The 23,605-nt window shown below is 46.3% G+C and overlaps 5 protein-coding genes across 6 annotated transcripts; 1 reads left to right on the plus strand and 4 right to left on the minus strand.

The window, feature by feature from the left end:
* Positions 1-301: 301 nt before the first annotated feature.
* On the minus strand, positions 302-6,317 carry LOC127140206 (uncharacterized). The gene is made up of 8 exons (XM_051068135.1): positions 6,184-6,317; positions 5,145-5,257; positions 4,460-4,670; positions 4,054-4,374; positions 2,965-3,291; positions 2,468-2,806; positions 2,065-2,382; positions 302-1,711 (listed from the first exon to the last, which is right to left on the minus strand). The coding sequence occupies exons 1-8, from the start codon at positions 6,212-6,214 to the stop codon at positions 1,302-1,304; spliced, it is 2,070 nt and encodes a 689-aa protein (XP_050924092.1). The 5' UTR covers positions 6,215-6,317; the 3' UTR covers positions 302-1,301.
* Positions 6,318-7,504: 1,187 nt separating this feature from the next.
* Positions 7,505-11,971, minus strand: LOC108892793 (uncharacterized). Its single transcript, XM_051068138.1, has 3 exons — positions 10,370-11,971; positions 8,314-8,793; positions 7,505-7,826 (listed from the first exon to the last, which is right to left on the minus strand). The coding sequence occupies exons 1-3, from the start codon at positions 10,404-10,406 to the stop codon at positions 7,690-7,692; spliced, it is 654 nt and encodes a 217-aa protein (XP_050924095.1). The 5' UTR covers positions 10,407-11,971; the 3' UTR covers positions 7,505-7,689.
* Positions 11,972-12,107: 136 nt separating this feature from the next.
* LOC108892796 (Fc receptor-like A) lies at positions 12,108-15,732 on the minus strand. Of its 2 annotated transcripts, none has more exons than XM_051068137.1 (5): positions 15,598-15,732; positions 13,599-13,640; positions 13,264-13,500; positions 12,787-13,029; positions 12,108-12,673 (listed from the first exon to the last, which is right to left on the minus strand). In XM_051068137.1, exons 1-5 carry the CDS (start codon positions 15,626-15,628, stop codon positions 12,363-12,365), a joined length of 864 nt encoding a protein of 287 aa, XP_050924094.1. In that variant the 5' UTR covers positions 15,629-15,732; the 3' UTR covers positions 12,108-12,362. The 2 variants fall into 2 exon arrangements, with proteins under 2 accessions (XP_050924094.1, XP_018546037.1); XM_018690521.2 differs by having other exon boundaries at positions 12,415-12,555.
* Positions 15,733-16,678: 946 nt separating this feature from the next.
* Positions 16,679-20,095, plus strand: LOC108892795 (zinc finger protein 664-like). Its single transcript, XM_018690520.2, has 2 exons — positions 16,679-17,011; positions 17,966-20,095. The coding sequence occupies exons 1-2, from the start codon at positions 16,718-16,720 to the stop codon at positions 19,133-19,135; spliced, it is 1,464 nt and encodes a 487-aa protein (XP_018546036.2). The 5' UTR covers positions 16,679-16,717; the 3' UTR covers positions 19,136-20,095.
* Positions 20,096-21,841: 1,746 nt separating this feature from the next.
* On the minus strand, positions 21,842-23,405 carry LOC108892794 (voltage-gated potassium channel subunit beta-3-like; the record flags this gene model as incomplete). Its single annotated transcript, XM_051068139.1, has 5 exons — positions 21,842-21,942; positions 22,046-22,134; positions 22,365-22,485; positions 22,612-22,708; positions 23,287-23,405. Coding segments are annotated over 5 exons (519 nt in total), but the record flags the coding sequence as incomplete, so codon positions are not given.
* Between the last annotated feature and the right edge of the window lie 200 nt (positions 23,406-23,605).

Below are 23,605 nucleotides of genomic sequence, written 5' to 3' on the forward strand. Positions count from 1 at the left end.
AAGGGCAGCTGACAGACTCCACCCCTTTCTCCACCTCCACCTGTTGGACTGAGAGGACACAAATGTTCAGATGTTTATATCTTACTGTCATATAACTTCATCCAGGATATTACTGAACAAATTTCATGATCTAAACTAGAATCACCACTTCAGGATTGTACGCCTCGGCCTCCTCTGGAGAACACGGTGAGAACATAGCGTTCTCCTGAATTGGGCTCTACACCTTGTTGATGCTTCCAAAACACCCCTGTCCTGCCAGCTGGGCAACAAGTGCCTTGTTTTCCTGTCAGCTTTCAACACCTGACTCATGGCTCTCTCCTGATCAGTCAGTCATTGGATCATCTTGTGTCATGATCTCCACCTGGTAGGTGTCCCTGTTGTGAGCTGGTGCTTTGGCAGGTCATTTAAATATTCATATTTACCTCAAGCAAGGTGATGCCTGGGTTCAAAGTAGTGGAACCTTCTCCAATCATTACGTTGGACTGTTTTCAGGATGCTGGTCTCTTTGTCAGTTGTCAGGACCTCCGGCCTCTCCTGCCTTGTGCAGTTATTTCTCTGGTGTGGTTCAACAGGAAATATGATGTTTGCAAACAGTGGTTCTCCTTCGAGAATCACCAGCTTAAGGTGGTGGAGGGGTTTGTGTGGAAGCTGTGTTGTTGAAGGCAATAGCCCCTCGTGGGGTCTCCTAAGACAAACTGGTCCCAAGGGAGGGGCCAGACAAAGAACAATACACCAACCTCAGTGGTACCACAAGGACTGAGCTGGAGTATCCAGACCTGGGATGGGCATTGGTGTTAGGTGCTTTGCAAGCCAGGTGGCAGCAAACAGTCCCCCTCCACGCGGGGCCTCTATAGTTCTACTGGAGGACTTCATCATTCATGATGGCAGTGATGGAGAATCCTTCAGGGACATGATTGGGAGGCTCGACCTGTCTGATCTGAACGATGCTTTGTTATTGGACTTCTGTTCTAGCCATGGACTGGCCAAAACAAATACCAGTTTTGAGTATAAGGTGGTTTCTAAGTGTACCTGGTACCAGAACACCTGAGGCCAAAGATTGATCATTGACTCTCTGGTCGTATCATCAGATCTGCAGCTGTATATCGTAAACACTTGGGTGAATAGAGGGTCAGGGCTGTCAACTGATCACCTCCTAATGTTGAGTTGGATCAGGTGGCAGGGAAGGTTGCCAGACAGACCTGACGAACCCAAACGTACAGTGAGGTTGAACAAGAAGTCACGAATCAAATCATTTTACTTGACTAAAACCCATTAAAGGTGTCTCTGTCTGAAAGTCCACATTAATAATACAATGATTTTATTGTTATTATATGAATCAGATAGACAGCACTGACCTCTGACCTGTATCTACAGCACTGACCTTTGACCTGTAGCTTCACTTGGTTCTCCATCAGGATGTTTCCCTCCCTGCTGACAGTGCAGGTGTAGGTGTTGTTGTCCCAGTCTGTGGGGTATTTCAGGGTCAGACTGAGGTCTCCAGGTTTCAGCAGGTCTTTCTTCATCTCTGTTCGGTCTCTGTAAACCTGGTCCTGTTCTTCAGGTCGGTCAGAGCCGTTCTGATACACATGGACCTTCCTGGTGTTTCTGTCCATCCACTCCACTCTGATGTTTCCATCCAGGTGATCTGTGGTTATGAAGGGCAGCTGGACAGACTCCACCTCTGAATCCACCTCCACCTCCACCTTAGGGACTGAGAGGACAACAAAGCACATCATCAGCTGTACAGACAGCAGCAGCAGAACTCAGCACATTTTCTTTGACTGTATGAAGTGAAATATTTGCAGTGAAAACATGTTTGATTGGTTCAGTCTGAAATATCTCCCATTGCTCCATTGAACAGAGACAGTGTTGTCTTTGGTGTCTGTACAATCAACAGCACAACTCACTGTTTATTCAACAACTTAGTTTGATTGTCAAATGGACAAAACCAAACCTTTATTCTCTGTCTCTGAAAGACAGTTAGAGTCAAATCATTTGACTTCACTAAAACTTATTAACGGAGTCTCTGACCTCTGACATCTGACCTGTCTCTACAGCACTGACCTCTGACCTGTAGCTTCACTTGTTTCTTCATCAAAATGTGTCCGTCCCTGCTGACGGTGCAGGTGTAGGTGTCTGTTTCTGTGGGGTGTTTCAGGGTCAGACTGAGGTCTCCAGTTTTCAGCAGGTCTTTCTTCATCTCTGTTCGGTCTCTGTAAACCTGGTCCTGTTCTCCAGGTCGGTCAGAGCCGTTCTCATACACATGGACCTTCTTGTTGTCACTGTTCATCCACTCCACTCTGATGTTTCCATCCAGGTGAACTGTGGTTTTGAAGGGCAGCTGGACAGACTCCACCCCTGAATCCACCTCCACCTTTCGAACTGAGAGGACAACAAAGCACATCATCAGCTGTACAGACAGCAGCAGCAGTTTGTCCTCACTCTGACCTGTATCTACAGCACTGACCTTTGACCTGTAGCTTCACTTCTTTCTTCATCAGGATGTTTCTGTCCCTGCTGATGGTGCAGGTGTAGATGTTGTTGTCTGTTTCTGTGGGGTGTTTCAGGGTCAGACTGAGGTCTCCAGTTCTCAGCAGGTCTTTCTTCATCTCTGTTCGGTCTCTGTAAACCTGGTCCTGTTCTTCAGGTCGGTCAGAGCCGTTCTCATACACATGGACCTTCCTGTTGTCTCTGTCCCTCCACTCCACTCTGATGTTTCCATCCAGGTGAACTGTGGTTTTGAAGGGCAGCTGGACAGACTCCACCCCTGAATCCACATCCAACTCCACCTTTTGGACTGGGAAGACTACAAAGCACATCATCAGCTGTACAGACAGCAGCAGCAGCACTCAGCACATTTTCTTTGACTGTATGAAGTGAAATATTTGTGACTTCACTAAAATGTATTTAAGGTATCTCTTCCTGAAAGTTCACTGACCTCTGACCTGTATCTACAGCACTGACCTTTGACCTTTAACTCCACTTGTTTCTTCATCAAGATGTGTCCGTCCCTGCTGTAGACAGTGCAGGTGTAGGTGTCTCTGTCTCTGGCTTTGGGGTGTTTCAGGGTCAGACTGAGGTCTCCAGGTCTCAGCAGGTCTTTCTTCATCTCTGTTCGGTCTCTGTAAACCTGGTCCTGTTCTTCAGGTCGGTCAGAGCCGTTCTCATACACATGGACCTTTTTGTTGTCACTGTTCTTCCACTCCACTCTGACGTCTTTAGCCAGTCCAGGTCTGGTTTTGAAGGGCAGCTGGACAGACTCCACCCCTTTCTCCACCTCCACCTGTTGGACTGAGAGGACAACAAATGTTCAGATGTTTCTATCTTACTGTCATGTTGTCAGGTGGTTTCTAAGTGTACCTGGTACCAGAACACCTGAGGCCAAAGATTGATCATTGACTTTCTGGTCGTATCATCAGATCTGCAGCTGTATATCGTAAACACTTGGGTGAATAGAGGGTCAGGGCTGTCAACTGATCACCTCCTAATGGTGAGTTGGATCAGGTGTCAGGGAAGGTTGCCAGACAGACCTGACGAACCCAACCGCACAGTGAGGTTGAACTGGGAAGGACTGGCCGAGGCCTCTGTACATAAAGTCTTCAACTCCCAACCCCAGAAGAGTTTCCCATGCATCCCTGAGGGAGGTTGGGGACGTGGAGTCAGAGTGGGCCATGTACAAAACCTCCATTGCAGACGTGGTGGGTAGGAGTTGTGGTCGGTGCCTGTTGAGGCACCAAGCTAAGAACCCATTCATGGACACTGGTGGGGAGGGAAGCATTCAAACAAAGGATGGAGGCCTTTGGGCTTGGCTGGCCTACGGGTCTCCTGAAGCAGAGGACAGGTACCAGGAGGCCACAAGGACTGAAGCTTTCAACAACTTAGTTTGATTGTCAAATGGACAAAATCAAACCTTTATTCTCTGTCTCTGAAAGACAATTAGAGTCAAATCATTTGACTTCACTAAAACTTATTAAAGGAGTCTCTGCCTCAAAGTTCACATTAATAATACAATTATTTTATTGTTATTATCTGAATCACATAGACAGCACTGACCTCTGACCCAGAGCAGCACCTCTTTCTTCATCAGGATGTTTCCCTCCTTGGTGTAGACGGTGCAGGTGTAGGTGTCTGTTTCTGTGGGGTGTTTCAAGGTCAGACTGAGGTCTCCAGGTTTCAGCAGGTCTTTCTTCATCTCTGTTCGGTCTCTGTAAACCTGGTCCTGTTCTTCAGGTCGGTCAGAGCCGTTCTCATACACATGGACCTTCTTGTTGTCTCTGTCCATCCACTCCACTCTGATGTTTCCATCCAGGTGAACTGTGGTTTTGAAGGGCAGCTGGACAGACTCCACCCCTGAATCCACATCCACCTTTCGAACTGAGAGGACAACAAAGCACATCATCAGCTGTACAGACAGCAGCAGCAGTTTGTCATCACTCTGACCTGTATCTACAGCACTGACCTTTGACCTGTAGCTTCACTTGTTTCTTCATCAGGATGTTTCTGTCCCTGCTGACGGTGCAGGTGTAGATGTTGTTGTCTGTTTCTGTGGGTTTTTTCAGGGTCAGACTGAGGTCTCCAGGTTTCAGCAGGTCTTTCTTCATCTCTGTTCGGTCTCTGTAAACCTGGTCCTGTTCTTCAGGTCGGTCAGAGCCGTTCTCATACACATGGACCTTCCTGTTGTCTCTGTCCGTCCACTCCACTCTGATGTTTCCATCCAGGTGAACTGTGGTTTTGAAGGGCAGCTGGACAGACTCCACCCCTGTATCCATGTCCAACTCCACCTTTTGGACTGGGAAGACTACAAAGCACATCATCAGCTGTACAGACAGCAGCAGCAGCACTCAGCACATTTTCTTTGACTGTATGAAGTGAAATATTTGTGACTTCACTAAAGGTTATTCAAGGTATGCCTTCCTGAAAGTTCACTGACCTTTGACCTGTAGCTTGACTTTTTTCTCCATCAGGATGTTTCCGTCCCTGCTGTTGACAGTGCAGGTGTATCTTCCTATGTCTCTGGCTTTGGGGAGTTTCAGGGTCAGACTGAGGTCTCCAGTTTTCAGCAGGTCTTTCTTCATCTCTGTTCGGTCTCTGTAAACCTGGTCCTGTTCTTCAGGTCGGTCAGAGCTGTTCTCATACACATGGACCTTCCTGTTGTCTCTGTCCGTCCACTCCACTCTGATGTTTCCATCCAGGTGAACTGTGGTTTTGAAGGGCAGCTGGACAGACTCCACCCCTGAATCCACCTCCACCTTAGGGACTGAGAGGACAACAAAGCACATCATCAGCTGTACAGACAGCAGCAGCAGCACTCAGCACATTCTCTTTGACTGTATGAAGTGAAATATTTGCAGTGAAAACATGTTTGATTGGTTCAGTCTGAAATATCTCCTGTTAATGCCGGGTGGTATGACCAGAAAGTTGGATCAAAGTAGTGTGTAGGATTCTGGAAGTTTCATGAAAATTCACCAGCAAAAACTCAGTCGTGGGAGCAGGTCAGTGAGGCTTTGGAGAAGGACTTTGGTCTCAAGGAAGTTCTGGCACACCTTTGAAACAGTAGGGTTTGTCTCAGTCTGTGTTCAGCTGGGGAGAGGAATAGTTCTCACCCAGAGTAGGGATATTGTCGAGCAATGGAAAGAGCACTTCAAGGAGCTTGTGAACCCAGTGATCCTCTGTGAGGAGGACAGTGTCTGAAGACTTGGGAGAAGCCTCAACCAGCCCTAGCAGAGGTCACTGACGTAGTCAAGAAGCTCCTCGTCAGCACTCTGCCTGGTGTGGATGAGATTTACCAGAAGGCAAAGCTTTCCATTTACCAACCGTCTATGTTCCAAACCCTCACCTGTGGTCATGAGCTTTGGGCTGCGGTTGTTCATTGTTGTGTTATGAAGTTCTAACTGTTCGTAAAAAAAAACATGCTCAGTAAATATGGATCCTCTCTCAGTACACTATGCACAGCTCCCGTAGCACTTCTAGTGGTGGACAGTATTATGTAATTTGCTGCCGACTGAAATGGTGCAGCTGTTATTTCAGCTATGCTACAGTATGTGGGTATATGAAGAGGTCATACCATACAGGAGATTGAAACACTATACCACCCAGCTCTACCTGTCCAATCATTTGACTTCACTAAAACCTATTACAGGAGTCTCTGATCTCTGACCTCTGACTTGTATCTACAGCACTGACCTTTGACCTGTAGCTTCACTTGTTTCTTCATCAGGATGTTTCCATTCCTGTTGTAGATGGTGCAGGTGTAGATGTTGTTGTCTCCCACTCTGGGTTGTGTCAGGGTCAGACTGAGGTCTCCAGTTCTCAGCAGGTCTTCATTCATCTCTGTTCGGTCTCTGTAAACCTGGTCCTGTTCTTCAGGTCGGTCAGAGCCGTTCTCATACACATGGACCTTCTTGTTGTCACTGTCCATCCACTCCACTCTGATGTTTCCATCCAGGTGATCTGGGGTTTTGAAGGGCAGCTGGACAGACTCCACCCCTGAATCCACCTCCACCTTTCGAACTGAGAGGACAACAAAGCACATCATCAGCTGTACAGACAGCAGCAGCAGCACTCAGCACATTTTCTTTGACTGTATGAAGTGAAATATTTGCAGTGAAAACATGTTTGATTGGTTCAGTCTGAAATATCTCCCATTGCTCCATTGAACAGAGACAGTGTTGTCTTTGGTGTCTGTACAATCAACAGCACAACTCACTGTTTATTCAGCAACTTAGTTTGATTGTCAAATGGACAAAATCAAACCTTTATTCTCTGTCTGTCCGCTACAACTCCCCCCTAAACCCAATAAAAGCTCTGAAATTCTTAACTATTTTAAATAATATCCCTTATGATTTATAATATTTAACACATAGCCACACCTGCTTGTACCTGTGCACGACACCTGTATCTACAGTACTGACCTCTGACCTGTATCTCCATTTTTTTCTTCATCAGGAGTTTTCCCTCCTTGCTGTAGACTCTGCAGGTGTAGTTGTCTCCATCTGTGGGGTGTTTCAGAGTCAGACTGAGGTCTTCAGTTCTCAGCAGGTCTTTCTTCATCTCTGTTCGGTCTCTGTAAACCTGGTCCTGTTCTTCAGGTCGGTCAGAGCCGTTCGCATACACATGGACTGTATCATTGTAACGGTTCCTCCACTCCACTCTGACGTCTTTAGGCAGGTTCCTTGTGGTTTTGCAGAGCAGCTGGACAGACTCCACCCCCTCCTCCACCTCCACCTGTTGGACTGAGAGGACAACAAAGCACATCACCAGCAGCAGCACTCAGCACCTCTGACCTGGTCTGATTAAGAGAGACAGCTTTCACTTTGGATGGAGCAGCTCTCATCTCTAGAAATCTGTTTATTAGTCGACCAAAACCATGACAGCCCAGCTTTAGCTGTACTAACCTCAGTTATGATGTGGTGCTATATAAGTGAAATTAACAATCACAGACACAAACCTTCTCTGTTCTTCATCCTTTTATACATGATGACAGCGGTAACCACAGGAAGAGGAAACAGGAGAACCACAGGAACCAGAGGAACCAGGACACCTGCGTGGACCTTCTGTCTGACTAGATACGGTTCTGTAGTCGACACAACAACAACATGACATTAAAAACTTCAGATAAATCCACTGAAGTCCACCTCTGCTCTGACCTGAGTCCACTGCTCCGACCTCTGCGAGGTGTAACAGCTGACATCACTCTTCTGTCTCAGCAGGTGATCTTCTCGATCGTCTCTTACCTTGCTGTGAACTGACGCCATGACCGGTGACGTTGGAGAAGAACTGTGACACCGTCGTCATCATGTCTCTCATCAGAGAGTAGAAGTAAGAAGCTGCATGAGAAAACCACATTATCCAACAATGTTAGAGCTACATGATTGTTTTGGTCATAGTGAACTAGCCTCCATGTCAGTGTGGTGTTGTCAGACTGAAGAACTGTTACACCTGGATGCCAACACTGAGACGTTCATTAACTGGGTTAGTTTCAATAGTAAAGAGTGAAGACAGGTATATTGATTGTAGAGGATGTAGGAACAACTGATGATAATGGACTACAAACATTTCTTTTGACAGGAATGATTGAGTTATTGATGGAGTCATGAGGTTTGAAGCTACTGACTTTACAAAGGATGGAACAATCATGTGAGGGGTGTAAAAAGGTTTTGGTGGTGATGATGTCTCAGTCGTCTTTTTTATTTACCTTATTTATTTCTGCAGGGACTGGGGGTGTTTACATTTTCAGGGTTTATACTCTACATCTGGAGACTTCCCATCACTGTACAAACTGTAGCTGCTCACACACACATACACACTCCGTACCTTTTCTTTCCTTCATCCCTTTATACATTTTATACATGAGGACACCGATGACAGCTGCAGCCAGGACATTCAGGACAACCAGGACAACCAGGACAGCTGCGAGGACCTTGGGCCAGGCTGGAGGTTCAGCAGTTGACAAGATAACATTCAGTTGTACTTGAGTCCGGCTCAGATCTTGTCCAGACCTCCGGACGGTGCAGGTGTAGTTGCCACTGTCACTGATGGAGGGTTTCCTCAGAGTGAGGCTGAGGTCTCCAGTCTGCAGAGCGTCCGTCCTCATCGACGTTCGGTTGGTGTAAAGATGGTTCTGGTCTCCGAGGACGTCTCCACTCTGCTGACGAGCATGAACAATCGGGTCTCTGAAGTCTTCTCGGCTCCACACCGCTGTGGACTTCTCAGAGACAGAGGCGTTGACCTGACAGGGCAGCAGGACTGACTCCGCCCCCTCATACACCTCTATACCCAAGGCATGCTGGGAAACTGTGAGGACACAAACAAATCACGTTTATTTCTACAGCAAGTCAGACACAGGTGGGGGTGGTGCTGTAGGTGGTGCTGTAGGGCGGAGGTTAGTTCCTGATGATGTGTCAGAAATTCCTCTGTTTGCTCCAAACGAGCTGAACATGGATTTAAATGAAGCAGTTAGACAGGGCCCTCCTACTCTATGTTTCCTCTGAGGTTTGTAAAGAGCAGTCAGACTGTTACAGTACGTCTGATGTGACGATGAGCTGCTGCTGATCTAATCGCTGTATCGAGTGTAATGAGAGGCAGCATCTGTCAGGGTGGAAGGATAATGGGTCTGATGGGGACCGACAGACAGACGTCAGGATGCAGTGGATTTATCCAGAACAAGTGATGATCTGATGCTTCTGCCCAAACACACAGAGTCTAAATTCAGCAGTTTGGTGGAGCTGATCACAAACACCACTTTCATCTTCATCCTCTGATAAAGTCCTGTTCAATCCACGTCTCACTGATCTGACTGTGGACGATTAAACCTTCACAAACCTCTGACTGGTTTCCTCCCACAGGAACTCTGTAAAGACCCCGCCACAATAAGAGCCTCAGTCCTGCAGGTTGTAATGTTCAGTTTGACTGTATTTACCTGTCCTGATGCTGTGAATGTGATTGTGTCAGAGATTCCTCTGTTTGCTCCAAACGAGCTGAACATAGATTTAAATGAACTGATGAACAGATTCTTATGTATCACTTCAATTCAGTTTCCTTCAGAAAGTGTGAGTCAGATGTGAATATCAGACGTGTTATTCACCATTAACTGGTTGTTAATGTACTAACATGTATATTAGCTCTTTATTAGTCATTATAAAGCTCTTATTAATGCCTCAGCCTGATCATATTCTGCAGTTTCCCTCAGTCACCTTCTGCTGACTGACAGTAATGAAGCTGTTGTACATGACTTATGATCTTAATCTGCTTTGCTCAGTGTGGACTTTATAACAACCACAGTCTTTATTAACACTTGATGAAAATGATCAGAGTCTGAGTCTGAAGGAAGTCTCCGTGACTCATGTTTCCTGTTCTACCGTCAGGTCATTAGTCTAACACAGGTTCTCTATCTAACAGCCAGTACACATGCTAATGATGCTAAAGAGTTAGCGACCTTTCAACCAAACCCACCTGTAGTTCAGACTCTGAAGAAAAAGTCCTGTCACTGTTCTGACAGGGTGTGGTAGGAGACATTTAAGTTTCACTTTCACTGAAAGAGGGGGGGGATTATTGGTCCTGATGAAACTCTGAGTCTTTGTGTTTTACAGGAGGAAGGTTTAGACTCTGAACGCAACATCCAGCCGCTGTCCATGGTGCTGAACTGACTCTGACTATTACTGTTTGAGAGAGAGACAGACAGACAGACAAACAGGCCGAGGGACAGACAGTCAGACAGAGAGACAGACAGACAGACGTGACTGACTCTGACCAGCAGGGAGTTTAGAAATTGATGCGACGATTCCGCCCGAATCATCCGGTCACGGCGACGCGACCACGGTCAGTAAAACCAGTCGTTTTGTGAATGGAGTTTGGTGGAAGGTTTTCTTACCGTGCAGGAAGATCACGAACACCAGCAACATCTTCATCCCGTTAAATCCCGTTCGATCCGTTCGTCTGTGATGTGACCGCAGCTGAATGAATCAGACTGACTGTGTCCTCAGCTCAGACTCAGACTGACGCAGAGGAAACTTTAGTTTCACTTTCAGTTTCAACAAGAGCTGCGTCATGGTGAAATCAGTGTGTGTGTGTGTGTGTGTGTGTGTGTGTGTGTGTGTGTTCACACCTTTTCATTCTCTCTAAATGAAAAGGTGTGAACAGTTTCTGTTCCGTCCTCAGAGGATTCTCAGACACATCCTAACTCAGACGGTTCAGACAAACCTGAGCTGCTTCCTGTAGGAGGCGGTCGTCGGTCTGGACCAGCAGGTGGAGGTTTCCCTCCACAGACCGACCTCTGAACGTCTCATTCAGACACAGACCGACTGAGCCTCGGTTCAGTCTCTGTTTCAGACTCGTTCCTTTGTCCGAAGAAACAAACAGAAACACATGAGAACAGTTGGATTAAATCCTGAGAAAGCAGCTGACCACAGACCGGACGGAAACACGACGCCATGACGTCAGTCGACCTTCTTCATCGACCAAGCACAGTCCAGACATTTACCTGCTCCTGTTACCTGAACAGAAACATGGAGAAACACCTTCATCAGCAGCTGCTCCAATAAACACAGAGATGGGATCAATCATTTCTATTGATCCTGATGCCAGAGACCGTCTAATGATTCAGGTCTTTATCAAGACTTAGATACCAAACCTTTAAACAAGCAACAAGGAACCGAAGGAGAAACAAAGTGAGGACATGATCACTTCAAGAACTGAACTCAGAGTCTTCAGTGTGAAGCAGCTACAGACCTGCTGTTACACTAATACTGAGGAGATCTTTCTGATGTCACAGGGCATGGCAGGACATGGACTAGGAACTCTGAGGGGGTCCTGCGGGGTCTGGAACTAGGACATTGACAGTGGATCCTTTGGGTCCTGAGGGTTTCAGGACAGAGGGCCTCCATGGATCTGTCTTGTTCTGGATCATCCCACAGATCCTGGATCAGATTGGGTTTTGGGGAGTTTGGAGGCCTTGGTTTCTGTGGTGTGTTGGGAGCATTGTCCTGCTGGGGGAGGCCCCTGTTACCATGGGAGGGGGGACAGAGCCTGTCACCTTCAGTCAAACTGAGGCTACTCTGAAGCAGCTTTGTGTCCTGTACAGTTCAAATCAAAGACTGTCAGAACGCTGCAGAGGTCAGCAGGTTACTTCATACTGTCATAGAAACAGGAAGTGATGTCACTGACCTCTGACCCTCAGTCTGCTCTGAGGAGAGTCAACACCTTCATCAATGTAACCAGTAGAGACCTTCATCAGATTCATCAAGTATAGTTGAGTATCATCTGCATAACAATGGAAGTTGGAATGGAATCATTTATTAATCCCTGGCGGGAAATCATTACATTATTTTTACATTTATGGAGAGTTTCCTGATAATGTTTCTTAAAGGAAGCAAATACAAGGTGAATAGACCTGGTCCAAGACCAGAACCCTGAGGACACTGTTTTGTGAAGGATCTTATAGAGGAAGTGAAGGTTAGATATGGGTCTATGTTTGGCTGATACACCTGGATTCTCTGGATTCCATCAGATCTCCAGCTGCTTCTAAAGGTTCCAGGTTTCCTGGTCCAAGGCTTCAGTAAGTGAAGGGCTGAATACAAAGTGGTGAGGATGTAAAATGATCAGGTGTCAAACTTGGTTGATTCTTTATTCAGACAGAACAGCAGAAAGACACAGAGAGACACGATGCTGGCTGATCTCTGTCAGCTGCTCCACACAGGGACAACTACACCAGGATATGAAGGAAGAAGAACAGAGCTGATGAGTTAGTATCAACATTAAATCAGCTGTTAGAGAGTGAAGCTGTTTTCTAACGTCTGACAGACCCTGATGAATCTGATCATTTCATCCTTTAACTGTGAAGCCTGATCAAACACAGTCTCTGCAGCTCACAGCTCATGCTCAGTGGTGACATCAGCAGTGATGTCATCATACTGTTCATCCTCTCCTCCTCCTCCAACAGGTGGGGTCGTCTCCATGGAGACGGCTGGTTTGTTTCCTGTCTTCCTGCTGCAGCAGATGGACACCAGCAGGACGGAGCAGATGCAGTACGGACAGAAGACCACTAGATGGCAGAAGAGTCTGAGCACAGGGACAGAGGAGGCAGGAGGAGAAGGAGGAGGAGGAGATGAAGGAGGAGGAGAAGGAAGAGGAGGAGGAGATGAAGGAGGAGGAGGAGGAGGAGGAGGAGGAGGAGGAGCTGCAGGAGAGATGAGTAGAACCTGGTTCAGTGCAGTGATCAGTTTATTATCAGGTCAGCAGGTTAGTTCATATCTTTAAACTGTCATAGAAACAGGAAGTGATGTCACTGACCTCTGACCCTCAGTCTGCTCTGAGGAGATGATCCAAACTCATCAGTAGAACACCAGTAGAGACCTTCATGAGACTGTTGGACTTTACTGAGGGTGAGTTCTCCATCAGGTCCAGATCCAAGGAGGACACCATCCCTGAAGAAAAAAGCCTTGAATCTGACGTGAGCTTTGTCTCTACAGCGCAGAGTGACATCACTTCCTGTCATCACAGGAAGTGCAGGGATCTCCAGAATAACTGGAACACCTGAACCACAGAGACACAGACAGAGTTTCACCAACAGACCTGAACCACAGAGACACAGACAGAGTTTCACCAACAGACCTGAACCACAGAGACACAGACAGAGTTTCACCAACAGACCTGAACCACAGAGACACAGACAGAGTTTCACCAACAGACCTGAACCACAGAGACACAGACAGAGTTTCACCAACAGACCTGAACCACAGAGACACAGACAGAGTTCAAACTACTGACCTTTTGGAACAGTTACAGTGATGTTCTGGCTCCTGTGTCCAGCTCTGTCTTCACACCAGTAAACTCCAGAGTCTGATGAGGACAGATCTGAGATGATACAGGAGGAACCAGCTGGTCCACAGTCCTCAGTCTGTCCTCCTCTGGTCCTCTTTACTGTCTGTCCATCTTCAACACAACTCAGAGACACAGAGTCTTCAGAGAAGAACTGCTGAAGGTTTGGACTGACATTCAGAGAGACTGGAGGACAGACAGACAGATAGACAGACAGTCAGTCAGAGTAAATGTATCTGTATTATTATTGGAGTCAGTGACTGTTTTCTCTTCCATCAGCTCACCTGCAGAAACAGTCAGTCCAGACAGCAGCAGCACAGACACACCTGCAACAGGAGGACAGAGGACACTGAGGGTCAGAGGACACTGAGGGACAGAGGACACTGAGGGTCAGAGGACACTGAGGGACAGAGGACACTGAGGGTCAGAGGTCACTGAGGGACAGAGGTCACTGAGGGTCAGAGGACACTGAGGGTCAGAGGACACTGGGGGTCTTTGTTGCGTCTTGTGAGGATGTGTCTCAAGTCACCCAGTAATCAGAAAGTCAAAGGTTTGAACCCCGGCTCCTTCAGTCCGTGTGCAGACGTGTCCTTAGGCAAGATACTGAACCCAAACTGCCCTGATGTTTCATTGTGTGAATGGGTGAACGTGACCTGTAGTGTAAATTGCTTTGAGTGGTCGACATGAGTAGAAAAGTTCTACATAAACAGAGTCTGTTTTTCTGTTTCATTCATATCATCAGTTTCTCCTTTTGTTTCTGTTTATTTTGAGCAGCTACAAATGAAAACGTTTGACTCGCTGTGTTTAATGAATCCTTGTGGTTGTGGAAAAGATGTTGATATTGAATATTGAAATATTGACCTGCATCAAGCAGAGAAAACAGCTAAGCAGATTACTGAAGCTACACATCATTAAAACCAGCAGAGTGACGAACCATCATCTTCAAGGAAGAAATGTAGTCAGGAAAAATCACTTAAACATTTAAAACGTGTGAAATCAGATGATAAAAAATCAACAGTAGAAGTCACAGTTATGTTTAACAGTTAACATAAGAGCATTTCCACATTAACAGTGTGACGAGAACTGAAGGGACTGGGACTAACCAGCTGTGAAGCCTCAAGAAAACCACTGATTAGTGAGGCTAAAAGGTTCCAGTTTGTCAGGGAGCACAAAGACTGATGATGTGGTCTGATGAGTCCAGACTGACCCTGTCCCTGAGTGATCAGCATCAGGGTAAGAAGAGAAGCAGATGAAGTGATGTACCCATCATGCCTACTGTCCACTGTACAGGTCTGTGGGGGCAGTGTTATGATCTGTGGTTGGTTCAGTTGCTCAGGTCCAGGTTCAGGAATATCATGTGGCTCAGCTGACCTGAATATACTGAATGAGCAGGTTTTTCCCTCCATGGATTTTTTTCTTCCCTGATGGCAAAGGCATATTCCAAGACGACAATACCAGAGTGTTCATGGAGCATGAGACCAGAGTCCAGACCTTCACCCCACTGAGAGTCTTTGGGATGTTCTGCAGAAGACTTAACGATCTGACTCTCCACCATCAATACAAGAAGAAGCCACGATGAAAACCTGCTGTAATCAAAGCTGAGGTGAAACATTAGTGTGTGTGTGACCTGTGTATTTCTCTGTGTTCAGTCTGCAGCTGATCTGAGATCAGTTTGAACAACTTACCTGTCGCTGCGAAAAAGAGAAGTGACGCCTGAGGCTCATAAAGGAGAAGTGTGGCGACTCTCAAATCCTGAAGCGAACCACACCCTGGATGTTAATACAGTCCAACTCGACCCCCCAACCACCTCGACCCCCTCAACCTCGTCTCCAGCTCACTTTCCTCCCTCTCCATCTTCTCTCTTCAGACCTGCTGTTCTCCTGTTTCACCTGGACCTGATCCCAGTCGTCTCATCACCTGATCCAGACCTTAATCCAGTCCCTTTGTCCTCTGTCAGTGTCAGTTGTTGCTCCTGTTGTGTTCCAGTGTGTCGTCCTGGTCTTCCTGCAGCGTCTTCTCCTCTGCTTCTTATTAAAGTATCTGATCTGAGACCAGTCGTCCTGACCACAGGAGGTGAACGAAGAGACGGATCCTGTGAAGCTTCGTGGTTCCAGCTGCTGTAAACGAGTCCAGACTCTACATACATGTTATAATACAGGTGTGTGTCTAAGTATATATATGTACATGTGTCCACAGTCAGTTTGGTCACAGTAACTGTAACTAATGTGTGTTTCCTCTGTAATGAATGAATGAATGGATGTAGGAGGTCAGTGTTTGACTCACCGAGGAGCAGAGACACAGACGGAGTCTTCATGTTGTCTGGATGACGACTGAATGTCAGTCTGAGCAGCAGAGCGACGCCTTCAGCTTCACTTCCTGTTCGCGTGTCCGAGTCTTCCTGGGCTGCCCTCCATGTCACCGTGCTGCTGACCTGAGGGCAGGACTCTGTTAATGCAGCTTTATACAGACTGGGTCCTTTGTTCAGAGCAGGAACCAACACATCCGGTCTGTCAGAGGCCCAAAGTGGATCCAACTGATCCAAACACCGAGTCAGTCCTTCAGTCTGATGTGGGACCACAGCTCCCTCTGAACGCTCCGTCTTCTGAGGACGTCTGTGGTTCGTCCAGCTTCAACCACTGACAGGACCTGGAACGTGGATTTAGTTTGGTCCTCAAACAGGTTTTCAGGAACCTGACCCCAGACTGGCTGGAGAGCAGTGGAACCTGCAGCAGAGCCTGGAGAACTGGTTCTGGTTGGTTCCACCAGTCTCCCAGTATAAACCAGTGAGCTGCCTGTCAGAGTCTCTGTGGTGAGGACTCAGACGTGCTGAGCTGTTGAGAAACTGGAAGTGGAGAAAACAGGAAGAAAACATCCACTGAAAGTCTTTAAAGCAGAAGTGAGAGGGTCAGATTTTTCTGGTCAGGACGTCTCTGTTCAGCTGTTCTGTCTCTACAACCATCAGACATTAGAATCAGTTCAAATGAAGGTCTGTGATAAAGATGAAGAGGATCATCATCATCATCATCACAGACGTCATGTTATGATGAAGTCTTTTTAATCACGTAAATAAAACAAATAAAAACATGAAAATATTCTACAACACTTTAATGAGCATCAACACAAACTGCTTCAAACATCCGGGTCTTTATTGTTTGTTGTGGTTAAGCGGGAGTTCGCCACCGGAAGAGAGCCCACTCGGCCGACGGAAGGATGTTAGTGCGCATGCTCAGAGCAGGACATTGTTGCGCATGCTCTAAAGGACGTTGACCAACATGGTGGACGTTCCTCGGAGAATCCGCCAAGAGAAAAACTTTTAACAGTAAAGAAGAGGACGAGGTTTTTCTAAGTCCACCGCAGAGGAGACCTGCCGGACGTCTTAGACCAGGACCACTACAACACCGGGATGAAGGAGGAAAACCAGGACCCGGATTTTATCGACCAGATTCACTGCAAAACCAGGATGAAGGAGGAAAACCAGGACCCGAATTTCAGCGACCAGGATCATTACAAGAATGGGGTAAAGGTGGAAAATCAGGACCCGGATTTTACCGAACGGATCCACTACAAGAGCGAGATTAAGGAAGAAACTCTGGACCCGAACTTCAACGACCAGGGCCACTACAAGACCGAGATTAAGGAGGAGAACCAGGACCCGGACCACCGGAGCACGGAGCCCGCCGGTCCCACCGGTTCACAGGTCAGTGTTCGGGACTCGATGATAGAAACGATCCGGAGGTTTTTGTGTCATCAGAAACACAAACTGTTTGTGTTTTCCCGATTTCATGAATCTAACATCAAAGTGTGGCGGGAAATTCGACTGAAACAACATGAACAGATTGTTAGGTGTGGGTGCAGGGATCACCGGGATCAGGTTACATTTCCGGTTTAAACTCTTCTCAGGGTCCACTTAGATCCACACGATGCGTTTAGGTGCTGTTAGAAAACTGGGGAATCTGGGCTTTCTGCGAGTTAATGTGCAATTTCAAAGTGAAAGAAACATTTTACTGAACATTCACCAGCTACAGAGGAACCTGTCTGTGGTCAGGTTTTCTGCTCTGTAGTGGAATGAAGACCTTCAGATCACAGGATAAATTAAACAGGGAAACAGTCAGAAACTGGGTTTTTCAGCTCTGAAACTACAATCATTAAAGTCTGAGTTTTTCAAGCAGGACCAAGACGTCATCGAACCGTACTGATGCCAAACAGAATCAAAATTTGGATGCAACAAAGAGGCTCTGATAAAGATAAAGATTATTTCTATAACACAAGAAATGCAAACAGAAATCAGTCGTAACCAACAAAGACCACTTCCCTCACAGTTCTTAGAAAAACAGTTAAATTTGAGAAGCGTTTTAAGAACGTTCTAAAGTGTTCACATTAAAATCTAGGATGTTAACAGCTGAGGTGTTTTTCAGGTGGAGCAGGTTTGTTTAAAAGTTAAAACTAAACTCTGAAGAAGCAGCTGTTAAGTCTCTGTGAACGTCTGTATTTTTCAGATTTCCATTAACTCCCAGTTCGACCCTGATGTAAATGGAACGCACCATTAATCTGGGCTGTTATAAAACTGGCAGAGTACACGTGTGGTTTCAGACGACTGGCTTTACCATAAAATCTAATTCTCTCCGTCTCACTCTCTTCCTGTTTGTCACAGAGTTTTCACACTAGAGAGAGGCCACGGCGTTTAGACCAGTGTGGGAAGACTTCACATCAGCTAAAAACTGAGAGACCGTACGGCTGTGACCAGTGTGGGAAAACCTTTACGAATCACTTTGCTTTACAAACTCACAGCCGCATTCACACCGGAGAGAAACCGTACAGCTGTGATCAGTGTGAGAAATCGTTCTCACAGTTAGGGAATCTGAAAATTCACCAACGCAGTCACACTGGAGAGAAACCATACGCCTGTGATCAGTGTGGGAAAGCTTTTTCCACCTCATCAAATTTACTAATCCATTGGCGCAGTCACACTGGAGAGAAACCGTACAAGTGTGAGCAATGTGGGAGAGGCTTTATCACCTCGTCACATTTACATGTCCACCATCGCAGACACACCGGAGAGAAACCATACAGCTGTGATCAGTGCGGGAAAGGTTTCCTACGACTGCGGAATCTGAAATCCCATCAACTCTGCCACACTGGAGAGAAACCGTACAGGTGCGATCAGTGTGGGAAAACATTCTCGGAGTCATGGAATCTGAAAATCCACCAGGGAAGTCACGCTGAAAAGAAACCATTCAACTGTGATCAGTGTGGGAAAGGTTTCACGCTCAAAGGGAGTCTGAAAACCCACCAACTCCAACACACCGGAGAGAAACCTTTCCACTGTGATCAGTGTGGGAAAGGTTTTACCACCTCGTCAAAATTAAGAATCCACCTTTGCTGTCACACTGGAGAGAAACCACACAAATGTGATCAGTGTGGAAAATCATTCTCACAGTTAGGGAATCTGAAAATCCACCAGCGCCGTCACAGCGGAGAGAAACCGCACAAATGTGATCAGTGTGGGAAAACATTCTCACAGTTGGGAAATCTGAAAATCCACCAGCGCCGTCACAGCGGAGAGAAACCGTTCAACTGTGACCAGTGTGGGAAAGGTTTCACCACCTCATCTCATTTAGAAATCCACCGTCGCGTTCACACTGGACAGAAACCGTACAGCTGTGATCAGTGTGAGAAAAGCTTCTCGCAGTTTGGAAGTCTGAAGACCCACCTACTCCATCACACTGGAGAGAAACCCTACATCTGTGATCAGTGTGGGAAAGGTTTCTCACAGCTAGGAAGTCTCAAAAGACACAAAGGTGTTCACGCTGATTCAGTGTAGGTTGAAGAGTCTGAATAGTGATTCAGCTGAGTGTGTAACAATGCACCGTGTTGTGATGTGTGTTGTGATGTGACTGATGAGACCGCTCTCTCTCTCTCATTCCTCCTGTAGAAGTGTTTTCTCTGACCGTTGATATTTTAGGGTTAGGGTTAGGGTTATCTGTAACAGCTGTAACTCAGCTGTTTGACAGAAAGATTTGGTTTCATTTCTGCAGTAAAGACGTCAGGATACGATGTGAACTCGCTTTCACTCGTCATTAATTTATTTCCTCTGTGGCATCAGAACATGTTACAGCAGCCTCAACTGAACTGACCAAAGACTTTTACTCTGAAAAACTCACCACACACGGACGACAACACTAATGAATAGAAATGTAATTGAACCAGGAGATAAAACCAGGAGTATATTATGGACAACACAGTTCCTTTGTTTTACACTGTAGTCTGCAGAATAAGAAACTGCAGGAAAGATTTTATTTTTACATTTGAACTAGAATTTAGTTATAATCAATAAAACACTGGAAGAAACTGGGTTTTGTGGCAACAAGAGATTTGAGATAAGAGATGTGTGTTTTGCAGTTTACACTGAGAAGCTATGAGTAATTATTCTAAAACCTTCATTCTTTCTTCATATATCCTTAGATGTATTGTGAGTCCTGTATCAAGTATCGAACCGAACCGTGAGTTGATTGAATTGTTAAACCCGTCAGCTCTGTACGTGTTGCAGCTGCCTTCTTTACTTTTACACTAATTGTGTCCTGACTCACTGAGATGGATGATACTTTCATTAACTCACTTTATTCATCTAAAACTCACTGTATGTCATGAACTTTATTGTTGCTCTGTTAAGGATGAATTCTTGTCAAACATTCATGGAAGATGTGACGGGAGTAAAATTAAACCCTGATTATTTTCAGAGTTTTGTAGATGATTTTCTAATAAAAGAAAACACAATCAGAAACATGTTGTTTTCTTCCTGCTTCACAAGCATTTGATCAGTTTAGCTGTCACATTATTCACTCTAATAATCCTTCTAATAATGACCTTTACTGCTCAAACACACCCAGGCACAGCTCCTAACAGCTACAAACTGGTTTTACTTTCAGTCTGACTCAGGCTCGTGTCGGTTTCCCTGAAAAATTCTCACATCCTCGTTTCTCCAGGTTGAAATTTACCTGAATCGTCCTTTAAATGTTGTGTTGTTGTGTTGTTTAAATGTGTGTGATGTTGAGAATCAACATGTGAGCGGTGACGAGTGTGTGTAGTGTTTCACGTTGTGTGTGCGCTGACAAAGACTCTGATCTGCAGACGTGGATTTAAATAACTTTATTGTCATTCTCCAGTAGTGTTGATTACATCAGGAGGAGCAGAAAGGGTTAAACAGCGACAGGGGAAACGTCACGAAACCATGTGACCAACCAGAATCCACCTGTTCGCCCTGTCGTCACGGTGACAGTCACGTGGTTTCATGCAGAGTACTGGTTCCCATCAGAGGTAGGTGATCAGGTGATCAGCAGCCTCAACCTGAGCGGGTCAGGACCGTCAGAGAGACGGACAGTTTAACTCACAGAGGAGGAAAATATAAAGTTTCATTTGTTAAATATTATTTAAATTCAAAAGTCAAATCAGACGCTGATTAATAATCTACGAGTTTAATTTGAATTTAAATTTGTCATCTGTAACTTTGAGGTCAGGAGTGAACAGGTGACGACCGCTGAGAGGTCCCGGCCCCTCAGGGTTGAGCACCGCTGAGTTAAAAATCTAAAGACTACGGCCTCTACATTCATAAAATATATATCTGTACTTTATAGTAAATGTACTCATAAATATGAGGATTCAGGAGAGTTCGGAGCCTCGTTACCACAGCAACAGGAGCCTTCAGTTTAAAAAATAAAATAATAAATAAAGTATGAAGTCACGGCTCTGACTTCAGAATCAAAACGTTTGAACATTTTAATGTTGAGATTCTGATGGCTTTGGCCACAAGAGGCTGAAACAGTCGGAACATTCACGTAGTTATTTTCAGGTTTTTATTCTAAATCCTTGAAGTTTTCCTTCAAGGCAAAAATAATAATAAATAATAAATGAGAAATAAGAAGTTAACACTCAGGATACGAACCCTGTGTTTGGAGAAATTAAAAACCCTGAATGTTTTGTCCTGTTCAGACGGAGGTGGAGGTGAACAGCAGCCTCTTGTGGCCAGAACCAGTATTACAGTTAGAAACAAAGTAAAGCTTTAAATGTGACTTCAGTGAATTATTTATCATGAATGAAACTCAGATTAAATCAAAACTAATCGATAAATCAGGTTATAACTTCTGCTTCTGTTAGTTCAGTCAGGGAGTAACGAACCGAACCCTGCGGTCCACCTGAACCTGGATCGGCTTCTATTTGAACTCTATTGATTACAGATTGTGTCTTCATGCATATCTGACTCTTAGTTAAAGTCGACACAGACTCGGTTACGATCGTGCTCAGCTGTTTCTCTGCGCCAACGTCTCGTCGTGAATATAAGAATAAATATTTCTGATTATCTGCAGGAGTTAAAGTCTCTCTGAGGACGGACAGATGTTCCGTGGTCTCCATGACGACCAGGACGACGTGGCGTCTGCGTCCCTGAAGACTAATAAAGTTTGTATCCCGCCGGGCTCCGTGTCCGTGTCGTCGCAGGCGGTCTGAATATGTTCAGTAAAGTCTCCAGGCTCCTCCTCCTCCTCAGCTCCGCGCCTCCTTCTTGGTGCCTCGCGGCTTGTTGCCGAGCAACGCGTCCATCTCTGCGATGAGGGGCGGAGTCAGCTGAGACAGAACCTGAGAGACGACCAATCACAGGCTTCATCAAGGTTCAGGTCTCAGTTAGAGGATGAGTGAGTGAGTGAATGAGTGAGTGAGTGAATGAATGAGTGAGTGTTACCCTGAGGGAGCCGAGGTTCTCCAGCAGCTGTTCTGTGTTGGAGACTCCGAGAAGAACCGAGCTGACGCCTTCACTGCGGAGACACCAGGCTGAGGGAGGACAAGCACATCAACAGGTTTATACTGAGGATCCATCCGACAGGCAGGTGTACAGAGAGACAGACAGACAGAGAGACAGGCAGGTAGACAGACAGAGAGAGAGACAGACAGAGAGACAGACAGACAGACAGACAGACAGACAGACAGGCAGAGAGACAGACAGACAGACAGACAGGCAGAGAGACAGACAGGCAGACAGACAGACAGAGAGACAGGTGTACCTATAGCGAGCTGAGCAGGAGTGCAGTTCAGTCTGTCGGCCAGCAGGTGGAGCTCTTTGATTTTACTGAGCTGCTTCTTCCCCTCGTCGCTGCAGAGACGCTCCTTCAGCCACGAATAACCCTGCACACACACACACACACACACACACACACATACATATTGATCACCACATGGATGATGTTTGTGTGTCTGTTACAGTGTGTATTTGTGTGTACCTCAGTGTGTATTTGTAATGTGTATTAGTACCTTCATGGCGGCCCTGGAGCTCTCGGGGACCCCCTCGTTGTACTTCCCTGTCAGCAGACCGCAGGCTAACGGAGACCAGGTCATGGCTCCGACCCCTGAGAGACAGGCAGACCTCATGTTGAACCACTTCATTAAACCGGTCTATATTTAGACCTGGACCTGAACAGCTGCCGTCCCCCCTGAGACCTCCGCTGGGTCTCACCTCCTCCACCGTCCAGAGTTAAAGACACAGAGCAGGCTTTTCATCTGGTGTCTGAGATCAGCTGCAGGGTCCTGGGTCTGTTAGCTTAGCTTAGCTTAGCTTAGCTTAGCATGAATATTCAGATTCAGTCACTCAGAGTCCTGGATCATTAGGGACTCAGTCCAACAGTTTATATTACCCATGATCCTCCTCTCCCTCTGGAGCAGGAAGTGCTGTAACAAACACTGGTTTTAGTTTTGGTGTGTGTGTTTACCTGGTGTGTTCACAGCTCAGCTCGTTCACCTGGAGGAGTGAACACAGCTCCAACAGTCTGAGCAGCACGTTCACCAGTGATGCAGACAGAGTACATCAGTATCTGGATACTTCCTGTATCTCTGCCTCATTACAGAGCTTCACACAGACACACCTGAACTGAGCACTGAGTGTGTAGGTGTGTGTAGGTGTGTGTAGGTGTGTGTAGGTGTGTGTGTCCGATCTTGTGGTAGAGCTCCGGCAGGTGCAGCTCCACCTTGTCTCTCTGGAAGTAATGATACTCAGCCTGTTCACACACCGGAGGAACCAGGTTAAACTGACGAGCTATGGAGTACGCCTCCTGAGAACAGACAGGTGAGAGAGAGAGACAGGTGAGAGACAGACAGGTGAGAGAGAGACAGACAGGTGAGAGAGAGACAGCAGGTGAGAGAGACAGGTGAGAGCAGGTGAGAGACAGACAGGTGAGAGAGAGAGACAGGTGAGACCTGACAAAATGAGATTAAAATTTTTGGTTTAAATGTTCATGCAGCTGCTCTCAGG

The sequence above is a fragment of the Lates calcarifer genome, unplaced genomic scaffold (genome assembly GCF_001640805.2).
Source record: "Lates calcarifer isolate ASB-BC8 unplaced genomic scaffold, TLL_Latcal_v3 _unitig_2455_quiver_1588, whole genome shotgun sequence".
In the NCBI taxonomy this organism is placed as follows: Eukaryota; Metazoa; Chordata; class Actinopteri; family Centropomidae; genus Lates; species Lates calcarifer.